The sequence below is a fragment of the Ciconia boyciana genome, chromosome 8 (genome assembly GCF_034638445.1).
Source record: "Ciconia boyciana chromosome 8, ASM3463844v1, whole genome shotgun sequence".
In the NCBI taxonomy this organism is placed as follows: domain Eukaryota; kingdom Metazoa; phylum Chordata; class Aves; order Ciconiiformes; family Ciconiidae; genus Ciconia; species Ciconia boyciana.
In genome coordinates, this window is record NC_132941.1 from 52827261 (window position 1) to 52842413 (window position 15153).

The 15153-nt window shown below is 45.3% G+C and overlaps 1 protein-coding gene across 4 annotated transcripts in view; it reads left to right on the plus strand.

The window, feature by feature from the left end:
- NEURL1 (neuralized E3 ubiquitin protein ligase 1) overlaps nt 1-15153 on the plus strand; it is a 167672-nt gene that overhangs the window by 92584 nt on the left and 59935 nt on the right. For all 4 annotated transcript variants that reach the window (XM_072871172.1, XM_072871174.1, XM_072871171.1 and 1 more), the window contains 2 exons: nt 6156-6397; nt 10766-11087. In XM_072871172.1, the coding sequence (XP_072727273.1) occupies nt 6156-6397; nt 10766-11087 (564 nt within the window). The remainder of the gene's footprint in view (nt 1-6155; nt 6398-10765; nt 11088-15153) is intronic.

Below are 15153 nucleotides of genomic sequence, written 5' to 3' on the forward strand. Positions count from 1 at the left end.
TCAAGGGTCCTCCTCATCTTCCTTCCCATGTTTGGCAGAGGCTCCTGTAGGCTCTGCCCAGGAGCATCTTCTCATCGCTCTCTGGGTAATTTCAACCACAAACATTAGTTCAGCCATATCCTTCCTACAGTCAGTTAACAGATTCACCTCTCCTCTCTTGTACTTAAGTCTCCTTTGGCCAACCTAAATTTTTGCTGTAGGGTTTTTTGCTTTTTCAATGAAATATTACAAAAAACTCAGACTTAATATAACTGAAGGAGAGCTCTTATTCTCCTGTCACTCCTCAACTCTTTTACCTTCTTTTTTCAGTCTTTATAAAAATTGCCACCCTCCTGACTCTTACTAATACTCATAGCGTCAGCATCGTCCTCAAGCAAGCCTTCGTAAAGCCTCACATCCAAGTTGTAACCAGGGACTTGTAAGTCGATGGGTTCAGCGAATGTTGCTAAAAAAGCCCCACACCCAGGTAACTGCCTGGCACTCCTGCAGAGGTTATGGCATCTGCATGAAGAGCGACTGTTGAACAGGATATGTATCTGCTCCTCAGCTCCTGCCTTGCATGTGATGGCGGGCAAATGCGCATCCCAGGTGAGCGGAGAGGCAGAGGAAATGGCAGTCTGTTTCAGCCCATCCTCCTAAATCCGCTCAAACACATCAGTGTCCTGAGTCTTGCAGATTCTGCCTACATCTGTCTCATCTTTAGGACACAGCCTTTCCCGTTTCCTTTCCTTTCTGCAAGCCTCAGTCTTCTCTCTTCTGCTATTGACAAAGTCTTGCCACACTTGTATTTATTCCAAATTTCTCCTCTTGTACTTGTTTTCCTGCCCTCTGTCCTTACTGTCACTTTCTGCATCTCTTTCACCAGTTTTATTTTTCTCTATGAAAATATAAATCAGCTTCTTCACTTTGAAGGCTCCTCACAAACTAACCCCTCACTACCACCCATCAGTCAGGTTTGAAAGATGGATCCATTGTGGATCATCCTGCAATCAGCTCCGGCTCCTATTGCCCACTTTTTATATGGGGGGCCTTCTCACAGATGTCTGTAAAACCACCCTTGTTGTCTTTCAGATCTGTTACTTTAAACACAGCTTTGCTTTTTGGTCTAAAAAAACCCACAACTCCAAGCCCCAGCCTGACTGGTATTATCTCCTTTCATGTGCATGTGGTCTGTCTGCACCTGCCTCTTGTCTCGTAGTTTGCAATTTAAATGGAAAATCTTACACTATGTGCAAACCTACTCTCTTGATACATCTCATCACTGCTAAAATAGCACAGATGAAAATAAGTTACATTTTGGCTTTGACTTGTTTTGGAGTCTTGGATGGGAGTGCTAGATCTGACCTGCTGGCTCAGATCCACCTAGATATGTCCCTAATTCACTAAAGTTTAACCCAAGATGCTCCATAATTTCAGGTGTTCTGGATTTAATGTTCCAGAATTAACCCTTTGCATTTCTATAATTGAATGCCCCAACACCTGTAAAACTATAGTCTGTCTTTGTGGAAGAGCAAAGCTTTGTTTCCTGGTCATCTTGTAATGCCAAGATGAGTAGTTCACCATGACAGCAATCTGATAGGGTCATTATCATCATAACAGGCACAGGGAGACTTGGATATAGACTGGAGATACGTGGTTACTTATTCCTTCAAGAACAGCAAACATGTTTTTAAAGGCAGTGAAGGAACCCTTGTTTTTCATTTCTATTAATTTACTGTTCCCTCTCTTCTGTGCACATGCCCCGGGTCAGGCTGCATGTGAGGAAACAAGGTTTGCAACCCCTTTTCAGTTTCCACTGGTGTTAAGCTAATATTTATTTTTAGTAAACTGTATCTTGAAGTGTGCTTTTAAGAATCCATTTGCAAAGCCTACCACAATGAATTCATTGCGGTTTTCTCCTTTTGAACTTTATTAGCAAATGTGAAGGATCAGTGTAACTAGTTACACTGTATTTCACTGTCATAATTCCCCAAAGTATGGGAACACCTCAAAAAGCAGTAAGGCTTATGAGCATTTGCCTCATAGTTGGTTTTTTCTCCCTGTGCTGCTAGTAACCATCCAGCTTTGGAAAGGCTGTGCACGTACTCTTTCAGGGATAGGGCTTTTCTGCTGCACCATGCGTGCGTCCCTGGGGCAGGGCTTCCCTTGCGTTCCCCACACCTGCACATGGTTTCCTTTTCTTCCTTCTCAGAAACCTTCCTTTTAAATGCATATACAGTAAGGCCACCTGCCAGATAAAGCACTCTCCGTTAGCCTCTTTTGATAGTGTAATAATTTTGAAACCCTTTTCTCCTTTCATAGTGTGGTGTTTTGCCCTGTACACTCTTTTCCCTGTCGCTAACCTGCAGGACAGGTACGTCTGTCACCAGCCCCAGACCTCTCCTCTCCTCCTCTCCAGGTGGACAGAGATTTGTCGTTCCCAGTTGCTATTGCGTGTCAGTTCCTGAGCTCTGTTTTGAAGTCTTCTTTTCTGTTTCTTTCAATTCTGAATGCCACTTACTTTGCATGCTCTAAGAAGTTTATCTTAAATACTTCGCAGTTACTTTTCAGTCTGAGATGAGTTTTGACAGTATTCTGATAGGTGCCTATCGAGATTTTTTCAACTGGAAAAAATGTATTTTTAAAAAAATCAAATCCAGTCATTTCTTGCAGCATTCAAGAAATCCCAAGCCTTTAAGATTATGCCTAATGTTTGCAGAGCGTGAACACTTCTGGTGAAAACCCCTAACAGGCTTTGGGATGCATTTTGCTAAGCTGAGAACATCCAGTGCTGCCTTTTATATAGTGTATGGACGCTGCTCAGGCCTTGGGATCCAGGAGACCAGGGACAGCTAATGCACGTGGAGGGAGATGTGTGTCACCTTTGGGGCAATATTCTGCTTTCTCAAACAGGGCTCCAAAAAGGATGCTCTTAGGAGTGGGACGCTGAAGGCAGAGCGGTGCAGAGTGCTTCACATTGTGGTTCACGTAACGTCTCCTTCACCTTGGCTTGCTAAAGGTTTCAGAAGATCCATCCATGTACTTGTGGCTCAGGGGAGCAAGTGGTACATTACCACTTTTGCTGCTCTCTTGGCGGGGCTCATGGTATTAGGGGCAGGCTGTGTTCAGAGTTCAAACCCAGTACTGAATGAAATGGTTCAACAGCACCTATTATTGTGCATGAATTGAAAACTGAGGTCTATCCAATCTTTAAAACCGTAAGAGTGAGCAGATGCTGTTCTTTGTGACCCCCAGCGTGAAACCTGGAAAGCTGTACAGGGGTCCATAGTGCTTCTCTAGATTTGCAGCCCTTTGACACAGAGGCTGTTTTCAAACAGGCATGAATTTGCTCTTGTGACTTTTGTCACAAGATACCAGTTTGCGTAGTCCTGGCGTGTTGTCAGGGGGAAGTTGTGTTGTGTTGTGGAGTGGGAAACCTGCAGTGCCCTTGAACACGCTCTCAGATTTCAGCCTTCTTTCAAATACTTATTTGTTTGCAATTCTTATTTCAAGCAATTACTTCACTTTGCCTTTGTAGGTGACGGATAAGTCAGGTTGTGGGAGAGGAGGAGTCTGGGACAGACTCTGGGTTAATGGAGTCTTGCATGGTTGCTGTGAAATCAGGAGGACTTCTGCTTATTTTGCCAGCTGAAACTCTGGGTTTGTGATTTTCACTCAACTCTTTTACATAAAGAAAAAAAATTTGAAACCTACTGCAAGGGCCCCAGCTGTATTGTACCAGTATTGCTGGTAGCAAAGGCTGAGGACGTCAAAATGTGTAGTAGTTTAAACAAGGGGATGGGAGAAGGCTGAAGTCCAGGTCCAGCCCAGTGAGAACAAAAACTTTAAGCAGATGATTTATTTTATTTGTAGCCGGCCAAGGAAGGACAGCAATGTATCATTGTGTTGCTAAAGTGTCCCTTTCCTTGTCTAAGTCCAGTCGTAGGTGTTTGTGTTGCCATCTGAAGTTGCATGGTGTCTCCTCCTTTCGGAGTGGACATGCTGCCTTGAAGAAGTTGAGCAAAGGCCCATTTGACCCATTGTTTTGTAACTTCTCCAACCAAGCATTTGTAAGGTACAAAACCCCATTATTAAATAGTTGCACTTTTTAAAAATTAAGACATTTTCTGGTCCTTACCTGAGCTTATTCATCATGTCGGAGTCATTGCTGTGTAAGAGCATTTGGGAGAAAGAAGGGGGTCTCCTCCCCATTTGCATCATCTGCCTGTGGAAGCTGATCCTGGGGTGGTTTCTCCTGTTCCTGTAGAGCATGGTTGCCCTGCATTTTGGCTGTCTGCATGGGGGGCACTTGTCCTGCAGGCGTTGGTCTGGCCTGGGTTTGACCCATTCTCACATGGTGGTGCCGGACTGTCACAGCAAATAAGCATTCCTCTAACATCCTTCCCCCGGGGTCAGGCAGGACCCTACGGCTCCGTAACGCTGCTCCAGCAGATGCTCTGGACATACGCAGTGTTGTTATCAGAGCCTCTTTTGAAAGCTGTGGGCAGTTTTGGTGACTCCATTACCACATTTTAAAACGGCGCAATGTCCTATGGAGAGGTGCGGCAGCTATTAATCCCAGCCAAGTTATCCAGTAAGATTAGAAGGAAGATGACTTATATTCCACATAGTTTTTAGCATCAAATAACTCCCAGTTGGTTCATCTCTCCCTTAAAGCATTAGCGAAAGTGTTTAAAGGTAACAGCCTTGTTTGTCTGGCTTCCCTGCTCTGTTCTGAAGGGATAGCACTGTTGCTGAAAATGGGAGAAAAAAAACAGCAAGGAGATGAGAGGAGCAGGCCGGTGTGACTGATGCTGAAGTTGAATTAAAATGTTCTCATCAGAAACCAGGATTTTAAGTTCTGTTGGTAGTTATTCAAGCTCACCTTGATGATGTGCCATTACAACTTTGCGTAGCTACAAGCTAAAACTACCCCAAAGGCTGGGAGGAATAGGGTGCAGGCTTTTTATTACAAAGCCAAGAGTTACATTAGAGGGGTAAGCATTATTTTATAGTAGCTATATAAAGACATAACTGTCAGCAATTAATTTGTGTGAATAATGTATGTACTTAGTTTCTATAGTTTGTGTGTTTGAGGAATGCAGTTTTTAACCACACTGTTTAGTCATGCATCTTTACAGCGCAAACTGGCACATTGTTAAGGTCATATTTGCTTTTGTTGCATCCCTGAGTCTATCACAGAATAATCCTTTATTCTGTTGATACTCTGTTTCCAAATCTACAAGTATTTCCTCCCAAACATATGTGCATAATGTAGTGTCTATGTGCACACAAGGAAAAGGAAGCAGATGACTTGTGTTCAGTATAATGATTGTTTTGTGCTTGTACTGCTGCAGGCTCCCTGTTGAAAGGAAACTCACGCATCCATTCGTTCATGAACAAAGCTGCTGTCGTGACTATGTTGATCATGCATTGATTCTTTGTGTAGGGCCTTGGTTAGAGAAAGACGTAATCTCCTCCCTGCTTCATAGCCTTTCTCCCTCTTTGCTTTCCTCGCTGTAATCATAGCATGATGATCAATGCCCTCATGACAAGTGGGATCTCAGCTGAGGTTCCCATCAGTGGAGGAGGGAGGAGAATGGATGGTGGTTGGTGGAGGAATCCAGGTGGGTTATTGCTGAGCGGTGCTTGAGTAGAAATTAGCAATGTATGTGTCTGAGCTGGCACTTAGCACGGGTGGAAAGAACAGCATCCAAAGACGCATGGAGGCAAGGATCAATGGAGTTGCTGTTGCAAAGGAGTGAAAGGAATGGTCAAGTTGTGTGGGAGTCCTCTGGAAGTGGAAGATTTTTCCCTAAGTGTGACAGCTTTGATACAGCAACTTCACACGTGCTTTGCTCCAGTTTTGGAACCAGTTCTTGCCTTCTTTTCTGATGTGTGGCCTCAAGATGGCCTGTTATTTCAGTGCTGAGCTGTGGTCACCATGTCGTGCTCTGTACTATCAGACTGTCCAGATGGGAGCCTTCGGTATCCTCGTAGCCTTTTATTGTTCAAGATGCTCTAGAAACCCTGAGTGATTTACAGAGTGGAGTTGACTAACTTTTATTTTGATCTATAGTTCCCTTCTGAAGTACCCCTGCTTTTTTTGCATTGAAAGTTTTTTACTTATTACTCACAGCAGATTTGAAACCCTTTTTTCCCCATTCTGCTTTCAGATTCCATAGGTGGGTCATTTTCAGCTTCCTCCCACCGATGCCACCACAAGCAGAAGCACTGTCTCCCCATCCCACAGTGTGGAGCTCTGTCCATCAGCCCTCTGCTTTTCCATCCTCACACGAAGGGATCCCAGATCATCATGGACACGACGCAGAAGGCAGTGAAGCGCCAGGCTAGCTTCTGCAATGCCATTACCTTCAGCAACAGACCCATCGTTATTTATGAACAAGTCAGGCTTAAGGTGAGTAAATGGTACCTTCCCTTATTGCCATGGGAGCTGCTGTGAATGCATGTTGGGGTGTACCAGGCTTTGGTGCTTGCACCACAACGAGCCACAAAGTTCCACAACGAGCACTTTTCTTCCTGTAAACAAGGCAGCAATGAGGGCTGGTCTCATGGAGGGTGGGAGTCAGCCTCTCCACAGCCAAGAGATAAGAGGTGAAAAGGACCTGGAAGTGAAGGTACTTGCTCGTGTGCTTGGCAGGGAAGATAAAAGGGTTTGGCTGAAAGGATGAAGGGAACAGTCAGTGTGGGCACAGTTGCCCACAGTCTAAGAAGAGGATCTTTCTGGCAGTCTGCTGACTGCTTTGTTGAATCAGTCACCTGATAGCATTAAGGTCAGAGGAGAGAACATTGCAGGCATCACATTTTTCTTGCTGGCAGAGGCTGATTTCACTTCCTTTGTGTCTGTGGTAGCCAGGAGGATGGAGTTGGTACCCCTTGTGCTGCAGCTGGTGTGGGAAGTTCAGCTCCTCTAAGACAGCATGCCTCCATGTGCACCGGGAGCTGCTTCCCGATGAAGAAATTCATCAGTCCCCGTAGGAACTGAAGCATTTTTTAGGCTCCCAGCGTCTTGAAGGAGCTTGGGGCCCTTTAAACTTCATCCACAGATATTTTCCAATCTTTATGCCCTCTAGTTTGTGGGACTGCATTTTTCTGTTCTTTGCTGATTTCTTGCCTTCCATTGGCACAAAGTAGGTCGTCTTCTTTGGCTACTTTAGTTCGTTGCACACATGAAAGATCTGCCTGTAAATCCTTCATTTACACACAAGGAGTTTTCCAGGAGGTTTATCTGCATATAGCTACTGAGTCTGAATGATCCTGCTGTTGCCCGTTGCTAGAGGTCCCAGAGTGCTGGGACCTACTGCAGCGTATCAGCCTTCCCTTACAGCCAGCAAAGGAGCAAGAAATGAGGAAGATGCCTCCTTTTGAAAATATAGAGAGATTTCAGAGTGACTTCAGATATAGAGTGACTTCAGGCTCAGGCCCGTAGGTAGAAAATCCCTCCTACAGGTTTGTTATGTTTCCTGTGGAGCTCTTACTGCTTCCATTCAGGCTAGAAACCCAGCAGGACTCACTCACGTTGCCTAATGGGATTTTTTTTCCACGTTGGCCAGCAGTTTGGACAAACAACTGCGAAAATTATTTGGGAGGAGATGAAAGCAGCATTTCATTTTTGAAAACATCATCAAAGATTTGAGTGGGTTTAGTGGTTTAGGCAAAGGTTCTGGGTTATTTCTTCCTCATTCTGAAACAATGTAGCTATCTCTGGAAATTCACACTTGTTTATTACTGTATATTTTAGGATTTTAGCTTGCATAACATATGTGAAGAATATGCATGAAAATCTGCACAAGTGATTTATGAGCAGAGCTCCTGCTGAGTCCAATGGGAAGGTCTCATGGGAGTAATCAACAGGCTTCAGCAGAACTTGTTCTCTAGGGATGGATGAAAATGTGAAAACATCTTTGCTTTTCTGATAAGTTCCTCCTGCAATTGCCTTGTTCTTGTGTGTGCCTGTGGAAAATGGCATCTTAAACCTTCTCACCAGCTAAAGACTAACCATGAACCCAATCATTCAGGTCCTATAAAGTCTAAACTCCCTTTGGAAAACTAGAGGAAAGAAGTCAGGAGATTTCATTCTGCTTATTAGATATTGTGTCTTGGGTTTTATTCTGAGATTTCTTTGCCACTTTGGGAATGCCATCAAGCAGCCAGATTTCCTCTTTCTTCGCCTCCGAGATACATGTCCCAGTATGATTTCTTCCATGTGAGTCAGGGCACTGCTGGGGAATGGAGTGAGGTTGTCAAAGGTGACACAAGGCACAAGGCAGTAAAGGGCAGGAGGCTGAGTCTGTGGAAGCAGCCATGGCTTAGCAGTTTGGATGTAGATTGTATCTTTTCCTGCCCTTCTGGTACCCGGTGGACCTCCCAAGCTTTTCTGCTAGCAGTGGCTGTTGAAGAGAGAATTTGATCCATCATTATCCATTGCCTTTTTAAGCAAAACTGTGTACCCTTTGTCCAGCTGTGTCTAATTCTTGGCAGGCTTTATACTAGATTTTAATTTGGATATTAGTTTGCCTGTGGTCAGACTGTATTGAGAACTGTTTATAGGTGCTGATTAATACATGGAACATGTGCAGCCTTGATTACCATATGAATATTTACTTCATGCGGCCTGTGATTGCTGTGAAGTATTGGCAAGAGACTGTGAAAGAGTAAATTGTACAAATAACAATGAGGCCGTATTTATCTCAGACCCAAAAGCTTTTAGGGCTTGCAGTAAATTTGCTGCAATAAATAATCCAGGCTTCTACTTGGAGTGTGCGTATAGTCCCCGTTTTGTCACGTGCATGCCCCATCTATCCCTCTTCCACTGGGCCCATGCATGGTCCCATCCCATCCTGGCCAGGCAAATCTGCAAAGTAGCAAATCTGCTTCAGCCCTTTTTAGTGCCGCCCCACTGTCCATCCCGCACGCAGGAGCTTCCCATGGTTCCTGGGACTGAGGTCAGTGCTCAAGTGTTTCATGTAAACAGTTTAGGAGCTTGGCTGGACTGAGTAGGGATAAAGAGCAGGACTCGCTTAACTGAGGAACTGTGTGTTGATAACTTTTCTGAAGCTCTGAGTTATTTTCTCTGACACTTTAATTATAAAACAGAAATCCCTAGGCCTTTGAACAATGTCTTTGTTGTGAGATTGTTGTGCCCCCAAGGGCACACGTTCTGGATTTGACTTGGAGAGGAACATGTGAAAGGGAAATGCAATATTTACAAATGTGATTAGAAGAGAATTCAGAAGTCCAAAGAAAATGTCTTGGAGAATCCCTTGGTGAAAATCCTGTGCTTCCAAGCTGGGACACAAGGGGCTGCTGCCAGGCTTTTGAGGACAAAGTCTTGCAGTCCTGGACAGTTCAGTCTCTGGCATTGCCACTCATCTGAGCCATTAGCCCTTTGGCAGAGCAAGAAATGACAGTAAGGTAGCAAGTTTTGTGAGACATCTGGTAGGTGGTACCTATCCATGTTTCTGCTCTTGTCCTGCAGCCAAGAGAAATTGCTTGAGGCTGCCAAGGCTTTGATGGAAGAGGGCTATCTCAAGTGCTCTCATGTTTCCTACAGGTTCAGTGCATGAACAGAAACACCAGTTATGTGTCAGCTGGCATGCAGGAACTGTCCTGGCCCCACATCAGGATTGGATCCAGCATCCTTAGGTCTTTTGTTTCGTAGTCTGGATGCTGACAGGCTGAATCCCTTTGAGAGGAACAATTTCAAGCAGGTTGATACTCAAACACCAAATTGGAGAAAAAATTCTCCAAAGGCATCATTCTCCATCTGGGGACCATACTAACCCTGGGAGACTCCCTGCTTCCATGGGAAGAAAGAGACCTTGTAACTGGGTAGTGTTTTGGATGTGCTGCATGTGTTTAGGACCTGCTGCCTGCTCCCCTCAGATCCCCTTCAGTCCAGGGCTCAGTTCGTATGAGAAGAAGCTGATGACTCTGGAGGCATCTGTGATCCTTCGTCCTGCTGTCTCTCAGGTGCAGAAGGGTGGATATGACACATGCACTGTCCCAAAAACTATAGCAGATGTTCCTGACCCCAGACACGCTGAGTAACTGCATCCTGACAGCTGGGGCGTAGATGTGCACAACATATCTGGAAAAACACCACTCACAGCTGAAATAAATAGGTTTTCCCCAATCATAAGACAACATCTATTGTTGCCTCCTACTTGTGTATTTAATAGAGTTAAATACTTTAAATTGTGCTTTCCCACACACAAGTTCTCTGCTACAAGGCTGTGATTTCATCCAATCTGACAAACTAAACAGGGGTAAGACTGTCTTTTACTTGGCTGGGAAACCCAGAAAACCCTATGGTGGTGACTGTGATTCTGGAGCCAGTGCTTTTCCCTCAGGTCATGAGAGACCCCATCATCCGAGCACCATGGGGGAAGAGCTCTGCTGCTGCAGATGCTGAGATAAAAGCTCTTATGGCCGTTTTTGGCACATTTTGTGAGAGGATGATTCTTAGGCCAAAAGGAATTACCCTAGAAATAGAAGTGAGTCATCATGCAGCTGTAATTACGTTTCACTTCTCCGCATAGATTTGATTTGATTTTTTTTAAAAAATATGTGTATTGTATCCTAAGCGTGGAGCATTGCTACTTGCAGCTGAAAAAGCTACAGGAGTGTTTGGTGGGTAAAATGTTTCCTAAATCTAGTGGGCTCATCTGCGCAGTGGCCGTCAGTGCTCGATGGCGTAGAGCCTGTAGTGTGTAAGTAAATGTTCAAGTGCCAAACGCTGTTATTGCTGCTGTTACCTTTGCAGATCACTAAAAAGCAGTGTTGCTGGAGTGGGGCTCTTCGACTCGGGTTTACTTCCAAGGATCCATCGAGGATTAACCCTGACACTCTGCCGAAGTACGCGTGCCCTGACTTGGTTTCCCAAAGCGGTTTTTGGGCCAAGGCTCTGCCAGAAGAGTTTGCGAACGAGGGAAACATCATAGCCTTCTGGGTGGACAAGAAGGGACGGGTTTTCTATCGGGTGAACGACTCTGCTGCGATGCTCTTCTTCAGCGGGGTGAGGACGGCAGAGCCCCTCTGGGCTTTGATCGACGTCTACGGACTCACCCGCGGAGTGCAGCTCTTAGGTGAGTACCTGGGTCCAGACGTGCAGGGGTGACGCTGAGCCGTCCCTGGTGAAGGGCCAGCCTGACGCTGCCTGTCCCCCTCGCTGTGCTGGGACAGGCACAGGGAAACGGCTGCTGTTCCTCCCAGAGCATCTCGCGACCTCAGCCTGGATCAGTGGGTGTTTGAAACTTAGCACGTAAATATGAGTGGGAGGTGGGAAACAACCGCTACAGGATAGCACTAGAAGCCATCTGTAAATAAGTGGATTTCTGTTCAGAGGTGTTGCTCTATCAGAGCATAGTCTGGAGTGTGGCATATACTTTGTAAAACTTTCTTTTTATCTCATCTGCTGGTTTCCCCATGCTAAAGTGGGGAAATGCATTTTACGTGTTATGGCTAAATCCTTCCTGGATGGCACCATTATGATTTTCTGGCTGGTTTAGTGGGCAGATTTGAAACATGGATATCTTCCAAACTACCTGGGAGAAGCTGCAGCTGGTTTTGCCAGGGTGTTGCTTTCACAGACGAGTTTGATTTGTCCTCTGGAGCCTGAAGGTTGGATATATAGTTGGGGTTGGAGGATGAGGACTGCTGAGTGCCTGTGTCTTCTGCCATCCTCAGCTGAAATTAAGATAGTTTGGCATTCATGAGGACTCAATCTAGCTCCAGATGTGCAGGCTGTCAAGGTTTGGGCTATCTGAGTTTATACATCTTAGAAGAACTGAAAAGAGTCTCCAAGGACCCAACTTAAGGGGCAGCTAGGTTGCTGCGGGACCAGCGGTGTCAACATGCAGCCTTAGAGTTGGCTTTGCATTGTCACTGGGGGGCAAATCACAGCACTTGTCCATGTAACAGTAGTTTCATGGGTCTTGTTTTCACCAAGGAGAACGTTAGATGGTACCTGCTGACCTTCATGAGCTGAAGTGCCTTCTGAAGATAAGGTGATCTTGCCAGGCTGAGAGAGATCCTGGCTTTTTCCTGTTATGCAGTCTGATAATCTCTGTTAAAATGACATCTTCACACTATATATCAAAAACTGTAATGAAGCCTGTTTCTGACAGTTTTGCCTCCTGTCTGCACTGCTTGCTGTATTTAAAAATGTGGTGGCAGCACTGCCTGTAGCAACCTACACGGCAGGGAAGAGGGATGTGCGTTCAGGAGGTGAAGAAATGGGACTGACCTCTTCTTGCTGCAAAAACTACTGGCCCAAGATTGCACAAGGCAGAGGAGTTAAAGAATTTCTTGGCAGATTTTTGCTTTCTTTTAGGAGCAGAAAGATTTATCTTTTGTTGTGAATCGGCTTGAGTTGGAGCCACTAGGCAGCTGTTCATAGGTCAAGGTGGTGATATTTGAATTGGGATCTAGAATTTGGGCAAATGTCACGGCAAGGGTTCAGTTAGGAAGAGCTTACGAATGACTCCAAGTCCTCCAGCTGTTCTTGTGAGATTTGGCACCTCGGGACTCCTCCGCGTGATTAATGAGGGCCCATAACTCTGGATTATGTGTTTCCTTTCAAAACACCCGAGAAATAATTTCCTATCCATCATCCACCCCTGCGTTGTCCTAGCATCTTCCACATCCCCTTTCACAAGGAAAATGTGACTCTTGCCAGCCACTGACTTGCCTCTAGTCTAACAGGCTCCGGACTCTCTGGTGGGTATAAAGTCCCTGAATGAAGTAGGCAGCTTCTGAGTTTACACAGTTGGCGTGGAGCTCAGATACGTATTTATAGCTCGTTCCAGCAGCCTTCAGCAGGCTTTAAGCCTAGCAACTGTGCCGAAACGTCTTTGACTTGAGTCCTTTCTATCTCCGTTCATTATTACACAGCACTAAAAGTCAGAACAGGAAAATCGTTGGCTGTGTTGCCTCTGGATCCTATAGACATACCCACCGCAATGCTCTGCACGCCTGTTTTAGTGTAGCAGACCACACATATAGTACGGGACAACTTGCCAAAAACTCCTGGGACTTGACAAATGAATTTCATAGCTTAGCTACAAACATATGGTTGAATTCAGCCTGGTATGGCATGCAGGGCATCTGATGGAGGCTGGAGATGCTGGAGTGGTGTGTTGAACAGAAGAGCCTAGCATTTCAGATTCCAGTTCAGTGATTTATTCCCTCCCAACCCCAAATATGTTCCTTGTTCTTAAGCCTCCCTGTTTTCCCGATGACTGTAGGATTGCAGGGTCATACTGCACCTCTGCACTGCCTCCATTTGCTTTTATGTGTATTTCACCCAAGAATCTGACCAAAAGCTTTATAATTTCTGGTGGCTGTCTTTCTGCTTATTGCAGAATTATTCCCTCCCCACTCCCAATAATGTAACTTCACTTCCAAAGTCAGACTTGCCTGAAGGCAAGGCATGCAGCAGTAAGTCTTGTGTCACTGCAGGATCCCAGCTCTGCAGGGGAATGCAGTGTGCATTTATGTCCCCAAAAGTCACAGCTTCCAAAACTTAACACTTTTGTTTTGCTTATCTGCATTACAGTAGCAGTTCCAGCCAAAATTAGGGACCCAGTAAATCAGGGCAATGACCAAATCTAGTGACACTGTTCCTGTCTTACAGATTTAATAAAGGGAGACTTGAAAAAAAGGGGGCCCAAAGCCTAGGAGAGTTAAATGATTTGCCAGAGGTTATACAGCAGTGTCACCCGATTCAGGGATGCCATCAGCCTTGTTGCCCAGCTCAGTCCTGCCTCCCTCTCTGTCAGCATCGCAGGCATTGCACAACACTCCAGCATCACTAAATTGTGCCTGTGGATGAAAGAGAAACATCTGGTTTGTACCTTAATTTTTCATTTCCTTCTGCTTATGGCTTTACCCATAGCATCAGCCTTACATTACAGTTACACACATGTTACACACATGTCATTACAGTTACACACATGTCATTACTGCTGGCAATGCACAGGTTTATGTGGCTGTCACAGGTGTTCCTGGGTCCAACTGCCCGTGCTGTGTGTTCAGAAGCAGAGCTCTGTAAGCAGCTTCTTTGCCCACTTGATTTTGTTCTGAAACAGGTAAAAATAGCTTGCATGATCTGCTGCATCTCAGCCGAGAGGAGGTCAGGAACTGAGTTTGGACCATGTCTTGGCTGTCACTGCTGGAATGAGTCAAAATGAGAGCCTGGCTTAAATCCCCCCTGAAGGTGGCTTCAGTGATGCGGTTCACAGTGCTCGCACTCTTGGTCACAGGTGGGAGGTCATCCCTTGCTCTCCCCGCATCTACCCCCGTTATAGAGATGAAAAGGCTTAAATTCACCCTGGAATCTGGTGCTCCTCTGACCACAAGGTCTCAGCTGCTTTCCTGCCACAGTGTAAAGGCTGGCATAGGAGAGGTTGTTGCAATCGAGTGCACGCATGTTCTGTGTTTTAGGGCATGAGCTCTAGCACAGATGCAGGCTTAAGTGACCTGGAAACATGCCCTTATACAGTGACTCTCCTGCCGACATGCTCAACTTGGAGGCAGGATGGTTTACAGCTCTGCTTCCCTTTTTGGGCAGCTAGTTTTGCACAAGTGCACTTTTACATTCCAGGATAATTTAAGGTAATATTTACTAGAAATGTAGCTTAGCCTTATGTTATCACTTCAACATACACACATGCTCATTCACACTTTAAAAAGAGTCCGAGAAAAATTGAATATAAGCAATCTGCTGCCTTGCTGCTATGATAAAGCATCAAAAAAGAAAAGGAAAGGACCAGCTGTTTAAATCCTGGGGTCTTCAGAGCCCTGGAGGAAGGATGGCAGCTCATGGGAACCAAATGGTGTTGTCTCACATTAGCCTGCTTCTTTCAAGCACTTGGCTAATGAGCCTGGCATAGACTAAGAAATGTTCATGTACACTTTCTGTGGACTCACCGCTGGACAGCAAGGGTGGCAGCTTTCCTCAGTGATGTGTAAGTTAAAGCATAATGCATGTCTTCAGCATTTTCCTGTACCTTTTGGTGGGGAATTCCAGGTTTACCTGCTGTATGGTGCTGATGCCTTTTTGAAAATTGCCTCATTTTTTTGGCAGCGATACTGTAGCAAAGGATCACAGAATGGTTGAGATTGGAAAGGACCTATGAAGATCATCTAGTC